At 34.2% G+C, this 25215-nt stretch overlaps 1 protein-coding gene across 2 annotated transcripts; it reads left to right on the top strand.

The window, feature by feature from the left end:
• Positions 1 to 14915: 14915 nt before the first annotated feature.
• On the top strand, positions 14916 to 17653 carry LOC120156437 (F-box protein At1g47056-like). Of its 2 annotated transcripts, none has more exons than XM_039167755.1 (2): positions 14916 to 16714; positions 17559 to 17653. In XM_039167755.1, exon 1 carries the CDS (start codon positions 15074 to 15076, stop codon positions 16673 to 16675), a length of 1602 nt encoding a protein of 533 aa, XP_039023686.1. In that variant the 5' UTR covers positions 14916 to 15073; the 3' UTR covers positions 16676 to 16714; positions 17559 to 17653. The 2 variants fall into 2 exon arrangements, with proteins under 2 accessions (XP_039023686.1, XP_039023695.1); XM_039167764.1 differs by lacking the exon at positions 17559 to 17653 and adding an exon at positions 16737 to 16949 and having other exon boundaries at positions 14916 to 16675.
• The last annotated feature ends 7562 nt before the right edge of the window (positions 17654 to 25215 follow it).

A 25215-nucleotide genomic window follows, 5' to 3' on the forward strand; every position in this document is an offset into this window, starting at 1 on the left:
TAAATGAGCACCAACGGTGCTGGACATTGATACACGAATGTACCAAAGCTGATATGATAACATTGATACACGAATGTACCAAAGCTGATAATGGATAAATACTCAACTAATGGCATGCCAAGTGTACCAATAATTCTCATTATACATACAATGGGCTCATGTGTCATAATTAAATCCATAATCAAAATATCATGCTTGGGCAGTTCGTACCCTAAATCATTCATAAAACTGATATAAAATAGTACAAAATATTCTTTATAAACTTTATAAATCATACTATAAATTGGAATGAGGTTGACTTATCGCAAGTCGTCCTCGATCAAAATAATTAAATAAATAATTGCACTCACCTTTGCCTTACTATAGATTCCTTTAAACGATATTTCTAATCAGGTGCTTTTTATTTTCCTTTCGAATTGTCCTGATTGCTAGATTTGTCGTGGTCTGACAATACCAAATAATAACACATTGTTCAAACTACATATTAGAATCGTACTAATATAAAATGAGTTAATATTAGAAAATCTACAAAATAAATATCGTTATTGTTGGGAAATAAACCGAGTAACGAGTAATTTCCCTATAACCAGATTAGTGAGAATGCAAAATAAAACCGGAAAAATAATACCCGAAATTGATAACGGAGTTCAACCAATTTTGCCTACGTCTCCGGACTGATGCAGACCTTTTACTAAGAGAGACATTTTACAAGTGTTTACAAAACACTCACTACTCACATGAAAGCTCTCTAGTAATGGGAGAAAGAAATGATTTTTGGGATAATTTAGAAGCTAAATGAGCTAGGGTATTTATAGTTGAAGCTTAGGGACTAATTTTTGAAAATACCCTAAAGTTCAATGACTTAATTTTGTAATTATCCCTATTACAAAATAATAATAAAAAATTTAGCAGCCCATTTTTCAAGCAGCCGGCTACTGCCATTTTCTTTGACCAACAATCTCCCACTTGAAGACTGATTTTAATCTGTCTTTACACCTCGATCAATGCAGCAGTATTTTTGGTCTTTTATTCTAGCATGCCAACTGAAGCTGAACACAACTTCAGTTTGTCCGTAGTCACCATCTTTGTCAACATGTCTGCCAGATTTTGAGCTCCACTGATCTTTTCAAGTTTCAAAATCCCATCTTCCAGAAGAGACCGGATAAAATGATATCGCAATTGTATGTGCTTCATCCTGGAATGAAAAGACGAATTCTTTGCTAGATGGATAGCACTTTGACTGTCGAAATATAAGATATTGTTTTCTTGTTTCTTGCCTAACTCTTCCAAAAACTTTGGAGCCAAACCATCTCATTGCTGGCTTTTGTAACATCGACATATTCTGCTTCAGTTGTGGAGAGAGCAAATATCTTCTGTAGTTGAGAAACCCAACTCACTGCGGTTCCTCCTAGAGTATAGATATACCCTGTAGTGCTTCTTCTGATGTCAACATTTCCGGCTAAGTCAGCATCTACATAGCCTGTCAGTATTGTATATCCACCTTTGAAATAAAGTGCTTTGTTTGTGGTACCTCGTAGATATCTGAGGATCCATTTGACTGCTTCCTAGTGTACCTTGCCCGGATTATTCATGTACCTGCTAACAGCTCCCACTGCATGAGCAATATCTGGTCTGGTACAAACCATGGCATATATCAGACTTCGAATTGCTGAATCATATGACACATTCACTATGTGTGCACATTCTTCCTCCGTCTTTAGTGACTGTTCTTTAGAGAGTCTGAAATGAACACCTAAATGTGTACTTACTGGTTTAGCATCTTGCATGTTGAACATGGAGAGTACTTTGTTGATGTACTCAGCCTGTGATAATATCAAAGTCCTCGACTTTGTGTCTCTCTTGATCCTCATCCCAAGAATTTACTTTACAACGCCCAGATCCTTCATAGCAAACTGCTTCGACAATTTTTTCTTCAAGTTTATAATCTCTTGCATGTCTGAGACTGCAATAAGCATGTCATCAACGTACAACAAAAAAATAATGAAGCTATTGTCGAACCTCTTGATGTAGCAACAATGATCTGCTTGGCATCTGGTAAAACCACTGCTACTCATGAAACTATCTAACTTTTTGTACCACTGTCTAGGAGCTTGTTTTAAACCATACAAGCTCTTTTTCAACCTGCATACCAGGTTTTTCTTGCCTGCCTCTATGAAGCCTTCTGGATGCCTCATATAGATTTCTTCCTCTAAATCACCATAAAGGAAAGCTGTCTTCACATCTAACTGCTCAAGATGTAAATTCTCTGCAGCTACAATTTTCAACACCAGTCTAATTGTAGATAGCTTCACGACTGGAGAGAAAATTTCATTGTCGTCAATACCTTCTTTTTGCTGAAAGCCTTTGACAACCAATCTTGCTTTGTAGTGTTTTCTCCCATCATGCTTTTTTTGGATCCTGATAAATCCACTTGTTGTGGAGCGCTTTCTTGCCTGGTGGTAATTTAGCTAATTTCCACGTCTGATTTGACATAAGTGAGTCCATCTCATTTTTCATGGAAGACTTCTACTTGAATGAATCCTTCACTTGCATTGCTTCATCATAGTACTCTGGTTCACCATTGTTAGTCAGCAATAAGTAGTACAAAGAAGGAGAATACTGTTGGGTTGGTTTAGGAATTCTGGAGGAACGTCTCAGTTCTGGTGTGTCTGGTTCTTCTTGAACTGCTTCAGGACTGATTTGAATATCATTTCCAGAAATCTCCTCGAACTCAGTAAATTCCTTTATTTCAGCTTCGGTATTTGAGCCACTTGATTCTATGGTTTCCCTGTCTTTGAACATCACATTCTCATTGAAAATAACATCTCTACTTTTGATGATCTTTCGATTTTCATAGTCCCAAAATCGGTAACCGAACTCATCACCACCATAACCAACAAAGACACATTTGTTAGACTTGGCATCAAGTTTACTTCTTTCAGCAGAATCTATGTGTACATAAGAAATACAACCAAACACTCTTAAGTGTGAAAAGTTTATTTTTTTCTTGCTCCAAACTTCATCTGGTATTTTGCCATCCAAAGGAACTGAGGGCCCACAGTTAATCAGGTAAGCTGCAGTGTTAATAGCTTCAACCCATAGAAATTTGGGTAATCCGGCATGTATCCTCATACTTCTGGCACGTTCATTCAGAGTTCTATTCATGCGCTCTGCTACACCATTCTGTTGCGGTGTCATGGGAATTGTTGTCTCCATCTTGATCCCATTGTTTGCGCAAAAATATCTGAATCTACGATTTTTGTACTCTCCTCCATTGTCAGACCTCAACTGCCTTACTTTCAGACCAATCTCATTTTCCACCATGGCCTTCCAATTTCTGAAGGTATTAAAAACTTCTGATGTCTTCTTCAGAAAATAAACCCACACATTCCTTGTAGAAACATCGATGAAGGTGACATAATATAATGAGCCTGTAAGAGATGGAACTGGAGATGGTCCTCATACATCAGTATGAACCAACTCTAACTTTTCAGCCTTGGGTGTCTTACCAATCTTTGCAAACATGACTTTTTTTGTTTGCCAAAGATGCAATCCTCGCATAGTCCAACATCTACATTCTTTAGATCTGACAGCTTCCCTTTTGACAAAAGTGTCTTCATCCCTTTCTCGCTCATATGGCCAAGCCTTTGGTGCCATAGGTTTGATTTTCCATCAGCATCTGCTACTGCAATGATATTATTTAAATTTGAGGTTACATAGAGAGTACCATTCTTCTTACCACGAGCAATGACGAGTGTTCCTTTGGTAATCTTCCATTCACAGCCTGAAAAGGTTATACTATATCATTCTCTATCAAGCTGTCCTACAGAAATCAAATTTCTTTTGAGGCCAGGAATATGTCTCACTCCCTTCAGCGTCCAGGTGGTCTAGTTTGGCAACTTTAATCAGATGTCTCCTTTTCTGACGATCTTCAAGGTTTCATCATCGGCTAGATGAACCTTCCCAAAATCACCACTGACATAGTTCTCCATGATTTCTCGGCATGGGGTGGAGTGGAAAGATGCCCCTGAATCCAAGATCCATGATTCAATCGGACTGTTGATGCTTAGAATCATGGCATCACCTGTCTCCTCTGTCACGTTGGCAGATTCCTGTGCGTCGGTATCTTTCTTCAGTGCTCGGCAGTCTCTTTTAAAGTGACCCTTCTTGCCGCAGTTATAACATGTAAAATCTTTCTTTCCCGTTCTGGACTTGGATCTGCCATGATTTGAATTTCTTTATGAAGTTCTCCCTCTGGACTCCGTGTGCAAGGCTGAGGAGGTTGATGCTTCCCCGCGCTCTCCGTCGAATTTCTTCGCTCAATACCAGATCCCGAACATCCTCAAATTTTAATTTATTGTTTCCCGATGAGCTGTTGACTGATGTAACAATAGCATTCCAACTGTCTGGTAGAGATGATAAGAGAATTAAAGCTCGAACTTCATCATCAAATTCAATTTCCACTGAACTCAACTGGGTTGTGATTGTGTTGAGTTCATTTAGGTGTTGAGCCACTTATGCCCCTTCCGCCATCCGCAAATTGAATAATCATCAAATGAACTTTGTTTGAGGACGGTGGCTTCTCATACATATTGGAGAGAGCCGCCATAAGATCCGTCGTTGTCTTTTCCTTTGCTATGTTGAAAGCAACATTGCGGGATAACGTCAGTCAGATAACTCCGAGGGCTTGTCTGTCGAGAATAACTCAGTCTTCATTTTTCATGCCCTCTGATTGCTTTCCTAAGAGGGGTTGATATAGATTTTTCTGGTACAGAAAATCTTCAATTTGCATCTTTAAAAAGCCAAAGTCCGCACCATTGAACTTTTCAATTTTCACATTCCCTTCGTCTGCAGCCATCGCTCCCACTCGAATCTGGCTTCTTTGGATCGTTTCTGAGAATTTTTGCGAACTGTCGTGTATGAAAACACCTCCGTCGACAAATTCGTATTGCCGAAAAAATTTTACTATTCATGAAATTCACTATTCATGTGAATAGTAACCTCACAAAAAATTGACAAAATTCACAACCAAAAGATTTGATTACCAGTTGTTGGGAAATAAACCGAGTAACGAGTAATTTCTCTATAACCAGATTAGTGAGAATGCGAAATAAAACCAGAAAAATAATACCCGAAATTGATAACGAAGTTTAGCCAATTTTGCCTACGTCTCCGGACTGCTGCAGACCTTTTACTAAGAGAGAAAATTTACAGGTGTTTACAAAACACTCACTACTCACAAGAAAGCTCTCTAGTAATGGGAGAGAAATGATTTTTGGGATAATTTAGAAGCTAAATGAGCTAGGGTACTTATAGTTGAAGCTTAGGGACTAATCTTTGAAAATACCCTAAAGTTAAATGACTTAATTTTGTAATTATCCCTATTACCAAAAAAATTTAGCAGCCTATTTTTCAAGCAGCCGGCTGTTGCCATTTTCTTTGACCAACAATTATCAAACTAAATCATATTTCTATTATAATTTCCAACTTTTGAAATACTATTTCAAATCCATGAATATTATTTTCATCTGTAACCCTTCATCTTTGCTAAATTACACAAATAAACCATAAATTGTGAATTCTTTTTTTTAAGAATTCACCTCAACCTTTCCATTTAATTCATATTGGTCCTTCACCATTATGCCCATTGTACATTAAATATAAAAATTCTAGTCCTTTAATAAAATGTTCAAATCAATACCTCAACCTTTCAAACATTACTCTTCATCTTCTAATCCATTTCAACTTAAATTCTAAAATTTTCATATTCAGACAACTTGCACTACCTTTAAATAATCAATATTATATATTGATATACACAGTGGAATTTAATTCCGTTTCTTTAGTTAAAAACTAGACTCGAATGAAATTCTATCCATATAAAGAACTCCTTCCAATTCATTATGTACAATTTATAGTAATTTTTCAAAGTTGACCCACAAAATCTATTTTGTGCAGAATCTGCTGCCCGTTTTCTGACCTTTCCTCGGTTAAAAATTCATATCTTTTTGTATACACCTTCAAATTGATCCCCATTTATTTTAAACAAACCTATATTGATATAAGAACACAATATATAAAAATAACCTCCAAATAATTTTTATAGAATGTTTGGTGAATTTTCAAACTCACTGTCAGATTTATTTCCTATGGCTGAATACCTCTAAATCATTTAAGGGAAATTTTTGTTCATTTTCAAGCATGAATTCAACCTCCTATGATTAAATTCATGCATTTCCAATCATAACAACATCAAATTGAATCAAAATCTCATCCTCTCATAATCCCTAACATGGCCAAACCTTAATTTTACATGTACAATTAATTTTAACTATCATACATGCTTTAGAAATAATCACTAACATAAAAAACATAAAAATCCTTCATCAATTCTACAAGATCACTAAACCTCCTTAAACCTTAATCATGAAATCTCATCACATAATCATATTCACCATGAAATATTGGAACCAAATGATAGAGAATTTCATGTAGATTAATTCTCTATCTAATAGCTAAATCCAAAAAATCAAGTATATTGCTCCAAAAATCAAAATAAAAATCTTACCTTGAAGAACTTAGAGTTTTCAGCAACCTGCCTGCTGGAGGAGAGAAGAGTTCACGAAAATTCTCAAAACAAAATCTCCTACTTTAACTTTTAAAAATCAATTAAAAACTAGTTTTTAATCATTTTGGGCCAAAAGACTAAATTACCATTAATAAATTCTCGAAATTACCTCCATGCTACTCCTTTATCCCTATTTTAATATTATTAAAATAGTTATAAAATTCTCATCTCTCAATTTTTTTAACCCTTCAAGTTTTCAAAATTTCATTTTAGTCACTAAAATTCCACTGTTCGGGAAAATCTGAAAAATTGCACTTTTCTGAGCCAAATTTCTCTGATATGAAATATGAAAATAATACTTCCAACCATTTTATAACATCCTTCAAATTTTTGTAAAATTATGATTCGATCCGATTATCCAATTTCAATACCGAACTTTACTACTTTATAACTTTCAACACAATTCCTATACCAAAAATCTGATTCCCACTAAAATCTCTGTTTTACTCCAAACTATTCATTTACAGACTAAAATATATAGCTTTTAAAAATTATAAATTTCAGTCCATACACTTTTCAAAGTTTATACTTTAGCCCCTAAACTTTCAAAACTTATATTTTAATCACTGGTCCAAATTTGAGGTATTACATTAATTATAGTAATATTATAATAGAGTTCAACTTGTTAAAAAACAAATATATAATAAGGACAATTTGGTAAAATATACATTCCAATAATTTGTTATTCCTTTAACCAAACACGATAATCTTATATTCTTTGTAACACCCCAACCCGTACACGACCCGAATACGAGTCCGTGGTGTCATATTGACTTTTAAAACCTTGACACTTAAAGAAAATCTCCGGGAATTTAAAAAAAAACTTTGTTTAAAACAAAATACTTTAATTTACATATAAGAGACTACAAAATACAAACTCGATCAGAGTGCTCATAATTAACGACTTATTACATGCCAACACTCTATATACAACAAAATACATACTTTGTCGATTACTTCTGATCTGATCTTCTAGTAGTGATACTGTCGTTGCCACTTCTATTACTGCTCTTCTTGTTTCTTGGTACCTACATGTAAATCACTTACACGCTAAGTCATAGACTTAGTGAGACAATAAATGAACATGTAACAATAGATTCATAAATATGAATTCTTACCATTTGATCATGACATTTCAATATGCATATATATATATATATATATATTTCATGACATATATATAATCATGTCATGCACACATGAAACTTACCTTCTTGTATCACTTTCACTTTAATTTATCTTTCAATTGTATTGCCCATGTATATTATTGAGAATAGAGGTATGTGAGTACATTGAAGTTGTGCACCAATGCTGTCACCACAGCTCGTATAAATTCCCTCATGGGGCACCGAACATTTGTTCAGAATTCATCCCGAAGGACTGCTATATATGTCCCGTAGGACCACTACGTCCCGAAGGACTACAATACCCTCGACTCTTGGCATGCCAACTATACCTATAGCTCTCGTATCATATACTATGGGCATTTACGATGAATACTTTTCTCATCACTTGTTTTTTTCTTTTCTGTCACATACCACATGTATGTGTAACCATGTATTTCATATCATATCACATGTATCACGTATTGCATATTCATATATCATTTCATATATTCACATAACTTATCTCATTTCACATTGGTCATGTCTCATAGCATATATCACATATGCATATAATCATGTATATCATATCATATATATCTTATGTTTTATGCTCTTATGTTTATGCATATCATGTAACATATATAATAACCTATACTCATTTCATGTATTCATGCACATATAAGAATCACAAATTAAATAAAATTTTAGGAGTCACTTCTTACCATAACAACTCCATCACTGGCTCATCGCAAGTCAATGTCCGTTCAATAATATAAGTACAATTAAAATTGCACTCACCTTAGCCTTGTTTTCTTTGATTCGATCCTAATCCTTTGATTATTCCGGAACTTGTTTAGACTCAATATCTACATAAATATAACATTTCAAAACAACTATCAGAAGCCTAAACCTTAAACTTGATGTTAACAACTTAAGCCAGATTAAAGAACCAAATTCCATTTTTCATTTAGGGGGGAATCGATATCCCCCAGGGGGAATCGATACCCCCTGGACATTCTGGAAATTTTCGTCCAAGAGGGGGAATCGATTCCCATTCATAGGGTATCGGTTCCCTCTACCCAGAAATTGTACTTTAACCCCGAAAATCATCAATTCTTCACTTAATTCTTCTATTTTAAACCCCTATCATGTCATTAAACTCAACTACCATTACTTAAACCAACTTATATCCATGAAAATCATCTATAACTTCAAAATCCTATCCTTCATATGAAATTCAAGAATCATACTCAAATTTCAATATGTTCTAAATACAATTCTAACACTTCATATTCCTTAATTATCATGATGACAAGTCAAATTTAAATTCAAATTCAACTTATCAACTATTTTCCATGATTTCATATAAAAACTCGTTTTCTTAAATCTCTTATAACTTCTTCATCTTTTGATTATAAGACAACTTAAGCTTTTCTTAAGCTTAGTTATCATCTAATGATCAAAACATAACCTTTAATTTAACAAATAACCAACAAATCATAAAACCCTTACCTTTGCCTAGCTTCCACGGTTGGGAGAAGAAGAAAGGAAGAAGAAAGAGTTTTCAGATAACTCTTTCCCCCATCCCACGTGATTCATTCATATAATTGGGGGAAAAATATCTTTCATGCTAAATGACCATTTTGCCCTTTAATTCTTTGGATAATTACTATAAACTTTTAGGAAATATTTCTGAACCAATCATTGAACTATTCAAATATCCAATTTAAATCACCAAAATCTGAAGTTTTACAATTTAGTCACTAACCCGTATTTTGGGATGTTACAATTCTCTCCCCCTTAAGAAAATTCGTCCTCGAATTTTCACTGTACAAATAGATGGATAACTATATACTCATTCTTATTTGCATTTCTTTGTTATATTACGGATCCACCTCTTTTAAAGATCCATAAGGTCCAATTAATGTAGGACTGAGCTATACTAAACAGAAAATCTTATTCAGAACAAGATATTAAGAAATACTTGATTAATTTACTTTATCTTTTCTTCCAATCTTTTAACTCTATCACCTTTACTCTTACGGATAGTCAATAACAACTGTTTAATCTAGTGCACAAGTCCCAATTAATTAATCATATACTCCTTTTCCAATCAGAATTATCTCAACAATAGTTTACTTAACTTATCAAATCCACATTCATTCTCATGTATCATGAAATTTTATTTGTCACTCTCAACATTTCAACATCTCTCATCTTATAAAATAATTACTGACATACCTATTTCTTAATTTTTTTTCCGAAACAATATTCACATCAATTAATCTTCCATTATTCCCATTATAACATTTATTTATCATATTTTATCTCAACCGCATAGCAACTAAATTATCTCATCTAAATTCTCCACTTTAGAATAGTGGATATCCTTTAACATTATTTAATAGCACATTCAATTTTTAAACGAAATCTTTAACTTTTAATCTAGGGTACAACCCTTATCCACTCAATCATATACCATATTTTCAATCAATTTTTTTTATATCTTACTTATCTTTTCAAACTCGGACTTTTACTCACACGCAATATTATTTTTCTGTTTTAAAAAAAATCAAACGTTATAACTTCCTTTATCTTATAAATTGTTCACCCACTTACTCATTCTCAAACTTTTCTATTACTCTATATCTTCTCTTGAACATTCAAATCCTTATCTCACATACACATACTTAAACTCATTATATTCCTTTAAAATAATTTTTTTCCTGCTTCAATTTTCATAACTTCTAATAGAGCTTTTAACCTAATTCACAAAGGTTGTCTTTAACCCTGACTTATTATCAATTAACTCCTTGTTTAATCTTTCAAGATCAAACCCTACTGCTTGAGTCTGTCGGACTCTCATATGATTTGATTTTCTAACGGAGAATAAAACTAATTCATATCTAGTTTAAAGTTGAAAACCAAAATCTCTATTTTTCTTTGATAGTACTTAACTCTATAAAGCACTAATTCTCTTAATCATCTGAGATTTTTGTTGTCCAATCCTTTTATTCTTAACTCTCCCTAGAGCTTTAACACGATTAACCATTTCTAGAAATGAGAACAATTTCAAAACCAATAACATTTTTTTTAATTTAAGGCGCAAGCCCTAAACAACCAATCACACGTTCTTTCTTATCCTTCTTAATCAAAATTAACTCAACAATAAATCTGTTTAATTTATTAAACTTATATTCATACACATGCATGTGTAATTTCCTTGTTTCAATCTCATATATTTGAGTTTCATTTATTTTATGAACTGATCATTCATGTACTTATTCATGAACTCTTCTACAAATGATAACCACATCACTTGATATTTTAACATTCTTATGGTAACATTTGTTCACCATACTTCTAACTTATCTATGTAGTAACAAAACTACTCAATTTAACTTCTCCACTTTGGAGAAATGAAAATTTTCTAATATTATATTCCTATCATTTAATCAAATTTCCATAACAATGAAACATTTCTCAAATTCACCCTTGAATTCGGGTGTTCTCAACTCTTTTCAATACATTCATTTTATGAATTATAGAAGTATAAAAGTAAAACACATCATAATATCATTCTTTAATCTTATTCAGGCATTCTCTGAGGCTTTCGCTCTTCTCCCTGCCTGGCCAGGGCAGGTGAATGCTATTACCTTCAGTTTATTGTCTTGTGCTTCACTTTAGAAGCTCTCATTATCATACATATAATATAACAAAACATTTTAATTCTATTAGCAAGACAGTACACTCCTTACCGTATCAGATCAGAAGTTTTCACTATTTTGTTGGCATGTATACCTTATAAAACACTCTAGACTCCGGTTTATGCCGAGAATCGACTAAACCTTAGCTCTGATGCCATTAACTGTAACACCCTAACCCGTACCCGACCCGAATACGAGTCCGTGGTGTCATATTGACTTTTAAAACCTTGACACTTAAAGAAAATCCCCGGGAATTTAAAAAAAAACTTTGTTTAAAACAAAATACTTTAATTTATATAGAAGAGACTACAAAATACAAACTCGATTAGAGTGCTCATAATTAACGACTTATTATATGCCAACACTCTATACACAATAAAATACATACTTTGTCGATTACTTCTGATCTGATCTTCTAGTAGTGATACTGTCGTTGCCACTTCTATTACTGCTCTTCTTGTTTCTTGGTACCTACGTGTAAATCACTTACACGCTAAGTCATAGACTTAGTGAGACAATAAATGAACATGTAACAATAGATTCATAAATATGCATTCTTACCATTTGATCATGACATTTCAATATGCATATATATATATATTTTCATGACATATATATAATCATGTCATGCACACATGAAACTTACCTTCTTGTATCACTTTCACTTTAATTTATCTTTCAATTGTATTGCCCATGTATATTATTGAGAATAGAGGTATGTGAGTACATTGAGGTTGTGCACCAATGCTGTCACCACAGCTCGTATAAATTCCCTCATGGGGCACCGAACATTTGTTCAGTATTCGTCCCGAAGGACTGCTATATATGTCCCGTAGGACCACTACGTCCCGAAGGACTACAATACCCTCGACTCTGGGCATGCCAACTATACCTATAGCTCTCGTATCATATACTATGGGCATTTACGATGAATACTTTTCTCATCACTTTTTCTTTTTTTTCTGTCACATACCACATGTATGTGTAACCATGTATTTCATATCATATCACATGTATCACGTATTGCATATTCATATATCATTTCATATATTCACATAACTTATCTCATTTCACATTGGTCATGTCTCATAGCATATATCACATATGCATATAATCATGTATATCATATCATATATCTTATGTTTTATGCTCTTATGTTTATGCATATCATGTAACATATATAATAACCTATACTCATTTCATGTATTCATGCACATATAAGAATCACAAATTAAATAACATTTTAGGAGTCACTTCTTACCATAGCAACTCCATCACTGGCTCATTGCAAGTCAATGTCCGTTCAATAATATAAGTACAATTAAAATTGCACTCACCTTAGCCTTGTTTTCTTTGATTCGATCCTAATCCTTTGATTATTCCGGAACTTGTTTAGACTCAATATCTACATAAATATAACATTTCAAAACAACTATCAGAAGCCTAAACCTTAAACTTGATGTTAACAACTTAAGCCAGATTAAAGAACCAAATTCCATTTTTCATTTAGGGGGAATCAATACCCCCCAGGGGGAATTGATACCCCCTGGACATTCTGGAAATTTTCGTCCAAGAGGGTGAATCGATTCCCATTCATAGGGTATCGGTTCCCTCTACCCAGAAATTGTATTTTAACCCCGAAAATCATCAATTCTTCACTTAATTCTTCTATTTTAAACCCCTATCATGTCATTAAACTCAACTACCATTACTTAAACCAACTTATATCCATGAAAATCATCTATAACTTCAAAATCCTATCCTTCATATGAAATTCAAGAATCATACTCAAATTTCAATATGTTCTAAATACAATTCTAACACTTCATATTCCTTAATTATCATGATGACAAGTCAAATTTAACTTCAAATTCAACTTATCAACTATTTTCCATGATTTCATATAAAAACTCGTTTTCTTAAATCTCTTATAACTTCTTCATCTTTTGATTATAAGACAACTTAAGCTTTCCTTAAGCTTAGTTATCATCTAATGATCAAAACATAACCTTTAATTTAACAAATAACCAACAAATCATAAAACCCTTACCTTTGCCTAGCTTCCACGGTTGGGAGAAGAAGAAAGGAAGAAGAAAGAGTTTTCAGATAACTCTTTCCCCCATCCCATGTGATTCATTCATATAATTGGGGGCAAAATATATTTCATGCTAAATGACCATTTTGCCCTTTAATTCTTTAGATAATTACTATAAACTTTTAGGAAATATTTTGTGCTTATTTAATTAAATGAACGAACATGAACAGAGGGTTTGTTCGTTTATTTACGTTCGTGAATGTTCGATAATATGTTCATTTATGTTTGTTTACTTTCTTTTGTTTATGTTCGTTAAGTTATGTTTAACCCAATAGCTCTAGAACCATTTAAAATATTAAGGCCCGATAAATTTTAATTTGATACCCACTAATATTTTAAATTTCAATTAATTTTAAATACAAATAAAAAGTCCAAAAAATTAAATACAAATTAACTATAAAGTTGCAACTTATACCGATGAATTTTATGTGATTATTGTTGTTGTGGTTTATGTTCATTTATGTTTGTTTATGTTCATTTCTTGTGTTTATTTATGTTCGTTAATGTTCGTTCGTTTGTGTTCGTTCGTTTGTGTTCGTTTACATCCGTTCATTTATGTTCGTTTATCATTTAAATGAACGAATACGATTAATAATTTTTTTGTTCGTTTATATTCGTATTCATTCATTTGTTCGGTTAAAATTAAACGAATGAACAGAAACATAATCCCGTTTATGTTCGTTCGATTCGTTTACAGGTCTAGAAGCGACTACGTGGGGGAAGAATATTTAGAATAGAATTTAAAGAATTTTTTGTCTAATTGAAATGTTGATCCCTCAATTCTCTAGGGTTTCCGAATATGGCAACACATTTTGCAATATTTTATAATTGACCAAAATTAATATAGGGATTTGAGAAAAAAATCCAAATGTTAGGATTTTTAATTATAGCTAAATTAGAGTGTTACACCAATTTTCACTATATTTATGATTTTTTATATTTATTTATAATTTTAAATTTTTTTATTATGACATACCGTTACCGTCTCCAATTCCTGTACACTATAATTTTAAAAATTACTATTTCTATTTTCGTTTCCGTCCCCACATCCATATCAGTGCAACATATGTTTATCCAATAAAATTTTATAGATTATAAATTAATTATTAACAGACTAATTGTTGCCTATGCTGGAAAAGAGATTATCCCCTGTGACCAACCTCACCCTAGCCAGTTTAGTTTTTTCTTCCATTTCATCATCAATGATTTAACCTTCTTTGACTTTGAATTTTCTAAAGCGAAACCTATATCAAAGAGTGGGCCGAAGAAAAGTATTATGAGGATGGGAACGGCGAATAAAAACTCCGTAGTGGTAGACTAATTTGTTCAAAGCAAAAGGCGAAAGAGAGATATAAATAGTACAGTATTAAAGTCGACAAAAAGCCAAAATGAAATCCGATTTGAAGTCCGTCCCTATGGACATTTACAAGAAGAACAAAACTGAGGAGCCTTGAAACTCATTTATGGTTAGATTTTGAAATCCATTAATCCTGTTATTGTTTTTTCCCCTTTTCTTTAGTTTTGTTAGTTGTTGTTGATGGGCCAATTAGTTTCGGCGGCGAAGCTGAGGAGCCGTCGAGATTGGGACCATCGCCAACGGTCAAAACCGAAATCAACGGCCCTGATCTGTCCGATGCAAGCTGAGGAAGCTGAAGAGCTTGATCGAACTAGCATAGATGGATCCTCCGATTTCATCTCTGATCTTCCCGACGAGTGTCTGGCTTGTATTTTTCAGTCTCTTAGTACCGGTGACCGTAAACGATGCTCTCTCGTTTGCCGGCGGTGGTTGGTCATCGAAGGACAGAGCCGTCACCGGCTCTCTCTCAACGCACAATCAGATCTGCACCCTCTGATTCCTTCTATCTTCTCTCGCTTCGATGCCGTTACGAAACTGGCTCTCAAATGTGACCGTAGATCGGTCAGCATCGGCGATGAAGCGCTTGTTCTAATCTCCGAGCGTTGCCGGAACATGACTCGCCTTAAGCTCCGAGCTTGCCGTGACTTGACCGATGCAGGAATGTCCGCGTTCGCTAAAAACTGCAGGAGTCTAAAGAAACTCTCCTGTGGTTCTTGCACTTTTGGAGCCAAGGGCATGAATGCCGTGCTAGACAACTGTCCAGCTCTCGAGGAACTCTCCGTGAAACGACTTCGTGGCATCACCGACGGCGCTGCAGCTGAGCCGATTGGGCCTGGTGTGGCGGCGGCGGCTTTGAAAACTATTTGCTTAAAAGAGCTTTATAATGGGCAGTGTTTTGGTCCGCTTATTATTGGTGCGAAGAATCTGAGATCTTTAAAACTTTTTAGATGCTCTGGTGATTGGGATAAGCTTTTCCCTCTCATAGTTGAACGGGTCACGGGCTTGGTAGAGATCCATATGGAGCGGATCCAAGTCAGCGATGTCGGTCTTGCGGCCATATCCAACTGTTTAAACCTGGAAATTCTTCACCTTGTTAAGACTCCCGAGTGTTCTAATTTCGGACTAGCAGCTGTTGCAGAGAAATGTAAATTGTTAAGGAAACTTCATGTTGATGGATGGAAAGCAAATCGGATAGGTGATCAAGGATTAATTGTTGTTGCAAAATCTTGCCCCAATTTGCAAGAATTAGTTCTTATTGGTGTTAATCCCACCAAACTGAGTTTGGAAATGCTAGCTTCAGATTGTCTGAATTTGGAACGACTAGCCTTATGTGGTAGTGATACAGTTGGTGATGCTGAGATATCATGTATTGCCATGAAATGTTTAGCTTTAAAGAAGCTTTGTATTAAAAACTGCCCTATTTCAGATTGTGGAATGGAAGCACTTGGTACTGGTTGCCCTAATTTGATTAAAGTGAAGGTGAAGAAATGTAGAGGAGTTACTTCTGAAGGCGCTGATTGTTTAAGAGCAATTAGAGGATCGCTCGCTGTTAATTTGGATATTGGCGAACAATTAGCTGCAAGTGCTAGTGATGTTGGGGCACAAAATCATGGAGTTGAATTTCCTCCTATGGTGGCCGGTCAAATTGGAGCTCCTAGTATTGCTTCGAGCAGCACAGTTCGATCGACCTCGTTTAAGTTTCTAGGGCTTTTGGGTGGGAGGAGTTTCATGGCATGTACTTTGAGGAGGTTAGCAAGTACTAATGGCAGTTCTCGGAGTTAATTTGGACGGATGAAGTGAAATTGCAATGACAAAAAAAGGGTAAAAAGTGAAAGTTCTTGGTCTTGAAATGTTTACATTATTTTTTTGTATTGTGTATTTAATTCAATTCTGTGTGCTGATGATTTCCTTTTGAATTCAATCTTCAATTTCAACTCGATAATTCCAGTTTATCTTCATTTATTTCTGTTGGTTCTAAGTTTCTTTATTTAGCAATTAGCAAGCTGTCTGTGTCTTCATTCTTCATAAATGTAGTTATCCTGTACTGGAATTTAAAGAACAGCATTCTGATGCATTGATTAGATCTCTTTAATGTTTATCTTTCAATTCTTTTGTTGCATATTGATATGGTAAATAAGATACATATGGCTATATCTGTTACTGGATGGCTGGACAGCTTAGTTTTCCAAAGTAACTGTGTTTGATACCTATGTTCGATACATATTTGAACATGGTTATGTGGTATGATCCCCCAAATATACGAAAATAACTTACAATCTGAGAATGCTTGTGTTGGATGTGTACTTGTATCCAGACTTTTTTATGCATCATTGATAGATTTTTATGCGTTATATTCAATATATAATATCTGAGTTTAAATAATTTCAATCTTCTGTTGCTGAATGTTTCAAACATGATCGAAGGTAGAGATCAGGAGCTGGAACTAAGAAACCAGTTAGACTTTTTTGATTTGCGATATGCATACATTTTTATTCTATGGAAGTAGTCGATGATAAAAGATTTGATGGATAGATTTTGTGAATCCTATCAGTATTGCTTTGCTATTATATGTGCCCCTTTATTGTTTATGGTTTATGATGCTTACAAGAGTTTGACATGACTTGTTGATTTGTAAAGTGGCTTAATTGGTTAGACATTGCATCAGGATCATTCATTGAGCAGCTTGTGGATCTTTAACAGATGGGGTCTTGATGCAATGATGATGAGGCATTACGAAGTTTTAGGTCGAATTTCATTCTTCTTTATGTGTCGGTTCGGTCTCGGATTATTCTGTTGAATTCGGTATACTTTTAGGGCCAGGGTGAGCCTTGTCCAACATCTTATGGCTCCTTAAGGTGGGTATGCCTACCACCTAATAATTCCAAACTTTGGGTGGGTTATTTCTTGTTTGAATTTGTGTAATCCATCTTTAAACAAACAAACAAAATTCAGACTTGATGAAGATCGAAGATTTGAGGATGATTTTCAATTGGAGCCTCTTGCCCCTGCCTCTGCCTCGAGTGTTATCCCTTTATTCCCGCCTTCGAAATACAAAATTTTGGAACTCGACTGAAATTGGTGGATGATTATGGATTAATTACTGACTGTTGCTTCTGAAACCAATTGGTACATTACTATTGGCATTACTAAATGTCTGTTAGTGCGCATATTGACATTTGTGGTATTTAATGTTTGGGTGAATGATAGTGATGTATAGAATAGGGCAAGCTGAATTGATAATGGAGATTGTCTCCTACGAGACATCTCCACAATCTTTTGTCCACGTCTAAGGTGTCTCAATCCCTGACCTAACCCAGTAATTGCCAACAGCCCATTTGTTCTCGGGTATTCAACCTCAATTACCATTCCATAAACACAATATATGTTACCTAAATTTGATTATAGTGTGTATTTTTTTAAAATTTCATATTTATTTAAATTTAATGGATGAGTGTAATCGATAGCAGAAACTATTTGTTTTTACGTAAAAATCTTTTATTTTTAACTTTTAATTTGATTATCAATTTACACTAATCAAATAGTCTTAAATAAGTGTAATTGTGCGATTAGATCTTATCTAAAAAATATATTAAGAATATATGAGTGGAAACCGACTGCAAGGTGGAATTGGATATCCTTAATCGATCTGCAATGTTTTGTAATCTCATGGTTTCAAAGGGGATAGTTTGGCTCCAAATATTACTCTGCAATGTTTTTTTCGATACAGCATTGACTAGGGCGTATCTAGGTATTTTTGTTTGGCCCAATACCCAAGCGGGTCAATTATTTAGGGTATTGGGCTTATCTAGAGTTTATTTTGGAGAATACGGCAATTTCTGTAGTGCACCCGTACTTGTCACCTCGAAGTGATGGGTTTTATTGGATATTATTTTTAATCGGTCCCCGCATAATGGGCTCGACGTGAGCCATTATTTTATTGGTATTATAATGACTCGTCACGCCGAGGTGAGGAGTTCAATTAAAAATAATTTTTTATTTTTAAATTATTTAAATTTAAAATAAAATTGAAATTTTTTAAAAATTATGTGGAACTCGTCACGTCGATGTGACGAGTTCGTTCAAATTAAAAAAACTAATAGTTTTCTAGCTGTTGGTCAACAGGTAACAACAGTTGAAATTTCTAATCGTTTTATAGCTGTTGAGGGTAAGGCTATAAATAGGGGTTTGGGGTTTTGATTTTTTACCAACCCTGAATCCAAAAAAAAAACATGCGCAGTGCGAAAATCCCTAAAAAATGACAACCCGAGAATATAAATTATGCTTGGATAATGTTCATGTTTCGTCGATCCAATGCGGGCCGAACGAAGATGAATGGAATATTTGTAAGCGCGAGATGACAACCAGAGAGCCGCATCAGCGGATGATAACATATCTGCATTAGTCCAATTTATTTCCAGCCATGTTTTATGTGGCTTCAAGCTGTACCTGGCGTTGATTGAGGCTTTGATCGAATGTTGGCAGCCCGAGATGCACACATTCCATTTCCCGAGTGGTGAAGCGACGATTACTTTGGAATACGTCGCTTACCAACTCGTTGTTCTTGTGAATAGAGCCCCCGTGGTGAGGCAAACATTTACAATCTCACGACGTAGGTCTACCAAATGTTAGGAAAATGACCACCATCCGACGTCACCAGAGGCTATCAGGTAATGATAGTATGGTTGGAGTTTGAATTCGAAGTCACGACGAGTCTACCGAGGCGGAGGTTGTTTTCATATCCTGAGCATTTCTTCTCCAACTCATCGGAGGGATATTATTACCGGATAAATCTGGTAATCTGGCGTACACTCAGTATCTGCAATATTTGGAAGACTTCGTTGTGTGCCATAATACCAGTTGGGGCTCGACATTCTAGCCTTTCTGTATCGGATCGAAAAGTCGGTGTACCAGGTTGTCTGATATTATACAGTCTTTGGCTTGGTATCGCTTCTCGTTTTTTAAGTTAATTACACCAACCCCGGTCGAGTTTCCGTTGGCTGCAAGGTAATTGTTTAACTTCATTTATTTAACCTTTTTTTAATTTCATAAATTTTTTATTTTTTATTTGGTTATAATATTTTTTTAATTTTAAATATTTTAGATGGCGTTATAAAATATCAGAGACGAAGTTGGCAAGTGCCACTGCACGAGACATACGGGTGAGGATTGACATCTCGGTCGATATGCGTTATGAAATACGAAATTATTTTTATTTTTTTGAAACTTTTTTACTTTATATATATGCGACAGTTTGCGTTGCACCACCGATTCCTACGTAGATGGTTGACATGGATGCGCTCCATAGAATCGATACACGTGAGAAACTGACAACTGTCGTTTTGATGTCAAAATAAATTCCTTCTTCTCAATTAATAAATAAAGAAAATACGTAGTAAAGAGAAATAATGGTCAATCCAAAGGACTTAGAAAATTCCTAAATTTCGGTTTGAATTGCCTTGACCAGGCGTTATGCAATATATAAAAAAGGATTTTGGTAAAAATGATTAAATAATAAAAAGTGATTTAAAGTAAAAATAAAAATAAATAAAGAATGTAAAGTTGAAAAATGAATATGGTGAAAAACAACCTTAAGCCTTGCTTTGACTCAATTTCCTTCGGATCATCGAATTAGACTTTCCCTTTGGGATTCTCGTCGGTTACTTTGTCTACAAGGGCAATCCTCGTGACTCTTCTTTGTATACTGATACCCAAGACAATATTTGATTCCGACTTTGGAAATTAATCTGATCAATATCAATTGTCATAGATCAACAACCGTTTAAGTTCATGAAGACCGACTCGGATTATTATTTTTGTAACATCCCAAACTATGGATTAGTGACTAAATTGTAAAATTTCAGAATTTGGTGATTAAAGTGGAAAAGTTGAAAAGTTCAATGATTTATTTGAAAGTATTTCCTGAAGGGTTTTTAGTAATTATTAAAATAATTAAAGGGTAAAATGGTCATTTGAAAATGATATATAGGCATGTGGGGATAAGGATGAGGAGATATTTTCTCCACTTCATCATCATTCTTCTTCATACGAGAGAAAGGAGCTAAGCTTGCAAAGATATTGAGCCTAAACAAGTTCCGGAACAATCAAAGAGTTAGGATCGAATCAAAGCAAGGCTAAGGTGAGTGCAATTTAAATTGTACTTATCTTATTGAATAAACATTGGCTTGCGATGAGCCAGTGATGGAGTTACTATGGTAAGAAGTAATTCCTAAAATATTACTTCATTGATGATCGTGTGATGATTTGTGTGATTATGGAAGATGTGTTATAAGACAATGATTTAAGTGACTACATGGAAATGTTACATGAACCATATGATATATGCTATGAAAAATGATCTGTGACTAAGTGTGAAATGTATGTATGTTTGATTATATGAGTTGATATGTTCTGGTATATGTGATATGTGACATTGATATAAGTAATTATAGGAATATGTAACATGAGTGATTATGTAAAACTGTGAGATAAGTTATATGACATTGATAAACAACTATATGAAATTATGAACATGAGTACCTATATATGTTTATATGAATACAAGAAGTGTTATATGAATGTGATATGTGAACATAATGACTAATTGACATCATCTATGTGACTATATGAAAGCAAGAACATATGACATGAAATACATGATAATAGGATATGATACTCTGTAAGAGTATTACATGATATGAAATAAAAGGGTTATGAGTTATATGCATATGATCTATATGTTTACATACATGTGGTATGGGACAGAAGAGAAGGAACATGTGATTATGAGAGAAATGACATGAATACAAAAGTGTTATAAATGATAATGCCCATGTTATGTGATATGAGAGCTAGTGGTATAGTTGGCATGCCAAGGGTCGAGGGTTTACCTATGTTCTTCGGGACATATGGACTATTTACCGATGTTCTTCGGGACATATGGACTGTTTACCTATGTTCTTCGAGACAAATGGAATGTTTACCTAGGTTCTTCGAAATCTATGGACTGGTCTTTCGGGACATTTATACGAGTTGTGGTGACATCATAACTGTGCACAACCTCATGTACTCACATACCTTAAGTTCTCAAAAGTATACATGGGTTAATACATGATCTTTAAAGATAATAAATAACTTGATATGATACTATGTGTGCTCTGTTGTGAAATGACATAGATGCCCGATGGTGAGTATAGAAAGGTTCAATATATGCTTACATGATATAAAGGAATTAGTGATAGTAATATGAGTATGATAAGTATTGTTAATGGTATATGCTTTTATATGATATGATAGTATTAATTGTTTATGCATTGATATGAGTAGAGTAATATCATATGTTTTCATGCCTCACTAAGTCAACGACTTAGCGTGTGATTATTTCACGTGTAGGTTCCGAGAAGAGGAAGATTGGTAAAAGTTATGCAAGACAGGTCAGTTTCTCATTTCCAAAGATCAGATCAGAAAAGAAATGTATAGTATGTATTTTGTAATAAAGAAATTGGTTGGCATGTAAATAAAGGATTAAATTCGATATGTTCTAATCGGTTTTGAAAAGTCATACGATTGAGTTTTGTAATGTTTTAAATGCGTATATGTAATTGATAAATTTTATACGGATGAAAGCTTAGATTTTTACGAGTTTATACGTATTTTTACAAAAGTTACTATAGCAGTGCATCGATACACAATTTATATTCAAAATTTTTCACTGTTCATGATACTGTTCACGGTACTGTTCATACCGTATAGTACTGTTCATAAATACATTTTTACTTGAATTTTTATAATGAAGCATAATTTAATAGTATTTTATTATTTTCTTATTATAAGTTCAAATGTTTTGCTATCTTACAAGAATATTGTTAAAAAAAGTCAATTGACATCTCGGACTCGTATTCGGGTCGGATACGGGTTGGGGTGTTACATTTAATGGTATCAGAGCTATGGTTTATCCGATTCTAGGCTAAAATCGAAGTCAAAAGTGTTTTAAAAAGTATACATGCCAACATAAAGTGGAAAATTTTCTGATCTGATAGGGTAAGGAGTGTGTTGTCTTGTTAATAGAGTTAAATTGTTATGTTATATAAGATAAGTGAATACCTGAGAATGATTTTTGAGATATATATGTTTATATGATATGATAGATGATATGTGAACATATGCAAATGACATATGTTATATGATATGAATTTGATGATCATATGCACACGTGATATGTGATAGAAGAAATGATATGAGCATATAAATATATGAGAGCTTCCAAAGTGAAGCACAAGGCGATAGACCTGAAGATAATAACATTCACCTACCCTGGCCAGGCAGGGAGAAAAGCGAACACCTCAGGGAGTGCTTGTATAAGATTAGAGAATATTTTCATGATGTTGAATGATATTCTGATGTGTTTCAATTTTATGCTTCTTTAATTCATAGAATGAATGTATCGAAATAGTTAAAAAGGTTAATAGCACCCGAGTTCAAGGGTAAAATTTGAGAAAGGTTCTGTTATTACATATCTTTGGATAAATGATATGAAGATAATGATAGAAGGTGTTCATTTCTCCAAAGTGGAGAAATTAAATTGAGTAGTTTCGTTACTATGTGGGAAACTAGAGTATGGTGGACAAATATTCATACCGTATAGTACTGTTCATAAATATGTTTTTCACTTGAATTTTTATAATGAAACATAATTTAATAGTATTTTATTGTATTTTCTTATTATAAGTTTAAATGTTTTGCTATCTTACAAGAATATTGTTAAAAAAAGTCAATGTGACATCTCAGACTCGTATTCGGGTCGGATACGGGTTGGGGTGTTACAGTTTCAATAACTACTAATTCCGATCTCAATTCTTCTTGGCAAGGCAATCTCGCCAAGTGTGTTCCCAGGAAGTCGAATGTGCTTTCAATAAGCCAATCCTTCCTCCCACACATTTAATCGCAACAACATCTTGACCAAAATTAATCTTTGATTTTGAAAACTATTTTGATTTTGAAAAATAAGCGCAGAGATTGAGATAGATATTCCGAAGTTATTCAAGTGTTTTTCAATTCTCGTTGGAATTGAGTCATCACTTAAGCTCTCGGCTTATGAGAAAATTAGCTAAGCATGACAAAAGTCATACTTAGCATATTTAAAAATAAAACTTAAAATAAAATAAAAATGATAACTTGAAAAGAAAAGAAAAGAAAGAACTTTATAAAACTAGAAATAAGAAGAATAGTGAAATTGAGTTGTGTGTTTAGGCTTACCCCAAGAGGGTATTTATAGTCTCAAAAACCCTAGAGATAAACATAGAAATTAAAAGAAAAAATAATCCTAAAGATAATTCCAAATGTTTTCTAAATTCAAACTTTAAAATTAAAAATAATTCTCCTAAGATATCTATGCCCGTCCACCTTTTAGAATGCGCTGACTAGATCTTTTAGAAAACTACAGCTAACTGGACCTTTTAGAAACTGTCACGTCAGACCGTTTCATGCCCAAAGTCGTTCCATGTCTCCATCCGTGACAAAAAAACAGAATGCGTCATTTTTACTGTTAATCATGGAAAGTAAGATCCTGCACGAAAATAAGCATAACACAATCAAATCAAAACAATAAGTCCATAAGATCAAAGAATTAACGAGAAAATATTATCTATTTAGAACACTCATAAAAAACATACCGAAAATTGGATGATGAAATGCTTTCTACATCGAGCTATAGAATCAGTGTGAACAATCGCTCCCCCTCGTCACGACATTACACAGCTGACCTCAATTTCGACTATTATCCCTATCTTAAAAATTACGAAGCAAATGGGAAACCATATCTGACGACACCGAAAAAAGGAGAATGGAAAAATCATCAGGCACATACGCCAAGTCCAATAAGAAAACAACGTCGTATTCTGCTTCCGCTTCAGCATCTGCCGCTGAAGAGTACTATTATGTATCTCAGGCTAGTTTTGGTTTCTATCTTCCATTTCATACTTTAGTCAAGACTCGACCAAATTGGGTTGGAGGTTCATGGGATGCACCGCAATATACTCAAGCATCTTCGACAGATCAAAGTTGCGAGTGAGTGGGACCATATCCTATATGGTCAACAAAGTAGTGGCCAAGTCGAAGTAGTTACGACAACGATGGTGTCAAATGTCATAAATCTATCAGCGTATTTCGAAGGTGGATCGCAGAGTGTGTTGAGTACACCTCCTCGACAAGAAGACGACGGTGATGACGACAATGAAGGCTTACGACCCTGGTGTACTCTACGAGCCCCATGCCATTATCATTTGACAACTCCTCGATATTGTCAAGAACTTCGAAGACATAGATAA

Source organism: Hibiscus syriacus, unplaced genomic scaffold, assembly GCF_006381635.1.
Source record: "Hibiscus syriacus cultivar Baekdansim isolate YM2019G1 unplaced genomic scaffold, ASM638163v2 tig00002840_pilon, whole genome shotgun sequence".
In the NCBI taxonomy this organism is placed as follows: domain Eukaryota; kingdom Viridiplantae; phylum Streptophyta; class Magnoliopsida; order Malvales; family Malvaceae; genus Hibiscus; species Hibiscus syriacus.

Coding starts and splice junctions, on each gene's coding strand:
- LOC120156437 (XM_039167755.1), top strand. CDS start 15,074: ATGGGCCAATTAGTTTCGGCGGCGAAGCTGAGGAGCCGTCGAGATTGG.